General features: G+C 66.3%; 1 protein-coding gene across 1 annotated transcript; it reads right to left on the bottom strand.

Moving 5' to 3' along the window:
• Positions 1-1,649: 1,649 nt before the first annotated feature.
• Positions 1,650-2,495, bottom strand: SOX21 (SRY-box transcription factor 21). Its single transcript, XM_086611344.1, has one exon. The coding sequence runs from the start codon at positions 2,493-2,495 to the stop codon at positions 1,650-1,652; it is 846 nt and encodes a 281-aa protein (XP_086467470.1).
• Between the last annotated feature and the right edge of the window lie 1,948 nt (positions 2,496-4,443).

Below are 4,443 nucleotides of genomic sequence, written 5' to 3'. Positions count from 1 at the left end.
GAGGATACCTTACACCTCACCTGGACCAGGCACGTAAGGGCAATTCAGATAAAATCTTGTTAGTAATTCAACGAGAAATAGAGGATTTTCTCTTTTCCCTGCTTCAGGCTTTATTTAAACTCTTTGTTCAAAAATGAACAGAGTGGTAGTCGGAATCTAATTTACAGATATAGTTTAGACGTCTAACTTTAAATTAGAAGATCACACAAGAAAACCATTTACACGTTAATGTTAAAACCAATACTTAATCTTTTTTTTTTTACTTTATATTACATAAAGCCAAAATGAAACTAAATACATGTTAGCCAGCTTCATTCACAAACATTAGTCAAAATATACACAATACAAAAGTAAACCAAAAAAGAACTCTAAACTGATAAAGGATTTTTTTCCCTCTAAGATTTGTTGTGGGTTTGTTGTTTTGTGTTGTTTTTTTTTTTTTTTTTTAAATCTCCATTTGCAATTGAATTGCAGTCGCTCTAAAATAAGCTAAACAGGTAGGGTACTCCAAAACACATGTGAAACACTTCATGATGGTGGGGGGAGACGGATTTGCTTTTAAATGAGAATACTCTTCTGTCAAAGCAAAGCTGTTTCAGTTCAGCTAAATAATAAATAGATAATTATCACTCAGACAAAAAAAGTCTGATTTAACCTTAGATAATATTGCGATCTCCGAGCGGTTCCGCAATATTTTTATTCCCTTTGAAAGGCATTCCTTTTCTTTTTTTTTTTCCTCTTTTTTTTTTCCCTTTTTTTTTTCAGGTTAAAACTGAATCGACCGTGGGCGAAGTAAGCAACAGAGTTTTCAATCCGAGATCTAACGTTTCCACAGAGATATACAAATTTACAGTCTGAGGGTGAGACTTAATTACGGGAAAGGAGGACGAGGGACACGGAGACCGAGAGTCACGCGTCTTTCCTCTCGTGGAAACCACCGCCCGCGCCTGTGAGCAGGAACCCACGCGGGACAGGGCGCAGAGGGTGACCGGCAGCGTCCCACACTGCCGACACTTTCTTTGCGTGGATCCTGCTCCCGCTGGCCCACGAGGGGCTCCGAACCACGCACACAGCGGCCCGCTCTTTTACCGGGGCCGGGGCGGCAACTCGCCCTGCCGTGCCCGGGCCTCTCCCCGCTCCGCGCCCTCCTCCTCCTCCTCTCCCCTCTTTTTGGCGGCGGCGATGCTGCAGCGAGACTTTTCCGAGTTCAGCATCGCGCCGGGAGCGGCGGAGGGGCTGGAAAACCCGCGGCCGAAGGAAGAGCAGCGCGGTGAGGAGGAGCGGGCGGAGGGACGGAGCTCCCCGTGTCTGTCCCGAACGAGCACTTTTGGGAGCAGGGCGGGTCGGGTATATTTTTCTTCCTTTTTTTTTTTTTTCTCCCCCTCTTCTTTTTCAGCTTGGCTATCTGCAAAGACCGCATGCAACACACACAAGCTCTACGCGGAGCGGCGGGCGGGGACGCGCCCCTCGGCGGGCGACGCGCAACAGGTCGGCGGCGGCCCCGGCGCTCCCCGTCGCCGCCTGCCCCGGCCCCGGTTCCCCTCCCCGCGGCCCCGGCGGCGGCTCGCCCCCCTCCCCGGCCGCACGTATGCACCGACACCCATCTAGGCGGGCGCCGGGGCTCTGCGCGGGCATCCTCCGGCCGCGGGTCATAGGGCTGCGGCGTAGGCTGCGGGGTAAGGGTCCAGCTGGGGCTTGCCCATGCCCGGCAGGAGGATGTAGGCCAGCGGCGGCTGCAGCCCCGGGCCCGGCCAGGCGCTGCAGTTGCAGGGGATCATGTAGCCCGGGTTACCGGGCGACGGGTGCGAGTGCGTGTGCCCCCCGGCGGCGGCCGCGGCGGCGGCGGCGGCAGCGGCGGCACCGTGGAAGGCGCCCGCCCCGCCGGCGCCGGGGTAGCCCAGCGAGGAGGCGTAGGGCAGCCCCGAGCCCGAGGAAGAGGAGGAGGAAGAGATCTCGGCCATTTTGGAGCCCAGGTCCAGCAGGGAGTAGGGGCTGCTGGCGGCGGCGGCGGCGGCGGCGGCAGCGGCGGCGGCGGCCGACTGGGGGAAGAAGACGCGGGCGGCGGCAGCGGCGGCGGCGGCCGCCGCCTTCTCGGGGTTGGCCAGCAGCGACTCGGGCACCAGCCCGCCGGCCGCGCCGCCGTGCAGCCCGCTCGCCTTCAGCCCGTGCGGGTGCTCGTGGTCCGCCACGCCGCCCAGCCCGTAGGGCACGGGGAAGGCGAACTTGTCCTTCTTGAGCAGCGTCTTGGGCTTCCGCCGGGGCCGGTACTTGTAGTCGGGGTGTTCCTTCATGTGCATGGCCCGCAGCCGCTTGGCCTCGTCGATGAAGGGCCGCTTCTCCGACTCGGTCAGCAGCTTCCACTCGGCGCCCAGGCGCTTGCTGATCTCCGAGTTGTGCATCTTGGGGTTCTCCTGGGCCATCTTCCGCCGCTGCGCCCGCGACCACACCATGAAGGCGTTCATCGGCCTCTTGACGTGATCCACCGGCTTGGACATGGTGTCCCCCGGCCGCCCCGGCGAGCCGCCGCCCGCCTCGCGCTGGCGGCCGCCTCCTCCGGGCGCCTCTCCCGCCTCCTCCTCCTCCTCGCCCCCGCCGCTCTCCGCTCCTCCAAAAGCAATCTCGGCGGGTGCCCCGGCGCGGCGGCCCCGGCTCCGGCGGGTGCGGGGCGGCGGCCCCCGGCGGCCCCGCTCCGGGCGCGGGGCGCTGCCCAGCGGCGGCGGTGCCTCCCCGTCAGAGCGCTGCGGCGGGCGGGACGGGCTCCGCTCCCCGCCTGGGCCGCGGAGCTTCTCTCCGCCCCGCCGATCTCCGGGCCAGGGCTCTTCCTCCGGGGTCCCGGCGAGCAGCAGCGGCCGGAGTCCAGGTGGGACTGCAGAGAAGTCTCGACGGCGAGGGCGGGAGTCGGCGGCAGGCAAGCGACGCGGCTCCGGGGGGGGTCCTCGCTTCGCTGCGGGCGCGATGCTCCTCGGCGGTCTCCGGTGCGGCGGCGAGCCCCGGACGGGGCGGCGGTCAGAGCCTGCCCGGAGCCATCACCGCCCGCTGAGCTCGGGGGGCAGCGCGGCGCGGTGCGGGGCCGGGCGGGACGGGGTCCGCGGCGGCTCGGGGGCTGCGGGAAGGCCCCGGGGGCGCGGGTCGCCCCGCTCACAGCCGCCCCGCTCCGCCCGCGGGGCGCGGCGAGCCGCCCGCTCCTCGCACATACTCGCCGGCCGCCGGTCACAAGCGGCCGCCGGCTGCCGCGGCCTCCTGGCTCCCGCCGCCGGACAAACTTCTCCAAGTTTCGGGCGGGCTGCGGGGCGCTCCGCCTGCCGCGCGGCTCCCCCTTCTCCGGCAGCCGCCAGGTCTCTCTGGGTTTTCTTGGCCGCCGACTCGGAGGGGCGGCGGGGCGGGCGGGCGCGGCGGGAGGCGGAGGGAGGAGGAGGAGGCGGAGGCGGCGGCGGAGGAGGAGGAGGCGGAGAAGGGGGTCCTAATTAAAATGCTCGGCGGTCTGCGCCCGACGGGCAGCCGACCCGGTTATAAAGTCCGCGGTGGGGTTTGCAGCCGGCGCAGTCGCCCCCTCCTCTCGCCCCGTCGGCGCGGCGGCAGGTAACGCGCACGCTCTGCATGCCTCCGCGCCGCGCGCCGCCCTATATGTTTGCATGCGGCCTGTCCGCGCCGCGCGCCGCGGGCAGGGCGGGCGGGGGGGCGGGGCCGCCGCGCCGGGAGGGGCGGGGCCGCCGCTCCCCCCGCCCCCTCCGCGGCCCGGCAGGTCGGGGCGGGGCGGGGTTGGAGGCGGCGCATGCGCGCTGTGCCCCGCCGCGCCCCGCCCCGCCCCGCCCGCTGTCGGTGCCCGGCGCTGTCCCCGCGCGCTGCCCGGGACCGCGCGGGCCGGGGAGTGCGCTCGCCCGGTGCCAGCGGAGTGTTTTTGAGTGTTTAGGGGTTATCGCTGCGGAGGGCCGGGGCAGCGGGTGGCGAGGGGCAGAGCCCGCCGCCTCGGAGAGCATCCCCTCGCCCCCGGCGCGGGCAGCGGCGTGCGTCCGGTGGCGCCCCAAGAAAATCCACGCGTGTTTTCGTGGCCGCTCGGTACGACGCTTCACGCCCCCCACAGCCCGAGCCGTCCGACTGTGTTCCTCACTGGCTGCCTGTCAGTCAGGGTGAACTTGCTCGCCTTGTTGTACTTCGGCGGGTCGGTTTTGACTTAGCTGTGTGGTATGTGGAAGTGCCGACTCCAATAAACAATTAACTCTTTCCCGTGCTGGCAGCGCGCTGGGCTCTGCCCGGGGCAGCTCCGCCGCCCTCCTGGAAAAGCCGGAGCCGGGGTTCCCGGGGGCGATGCACGAGTGGGATGGCAGCCCTCTCCCTCATCCCGGGAGCGCTACCAAGCCCCCACTGGACCTGCTACAAGGGGCCGAGGAGCGGCGGGGACAACACCGTGGCGGGGGGGTGGGAGTGTCCGGCCGCCGCAGGGAC

Source organism: Tauraco erythrolophus, chromosome 1, assembly GCF_009769465.1.
Source record: "Tauraco erythrolophus isolate bTauEry1 chromosome 1, bTauEry1.pri, whole genome shotgun sequence".
Classification (NCBI taxonomy): Eukaryota; Metazoa; Chordata; class Aves; order Musophagiformes; family Musophagidae; genus Tauraco; species Tauraco erythrolophus.
The sequence above is the reverse complement of the archived record's forward strand: the minus strand, read 5'-3'. Positions and strand labels throughout refer to the sequence as shown.

What these genes read in the sequence shown, in the direction of transcription:
- SOX21 (XM_086611344.1), bottom strand. Translation starts at nt 2,495, where the DNA reads ATGTCCAAGCCGGTGGATCACGTCAAGAGGCCGATGAACGCCTTCATG.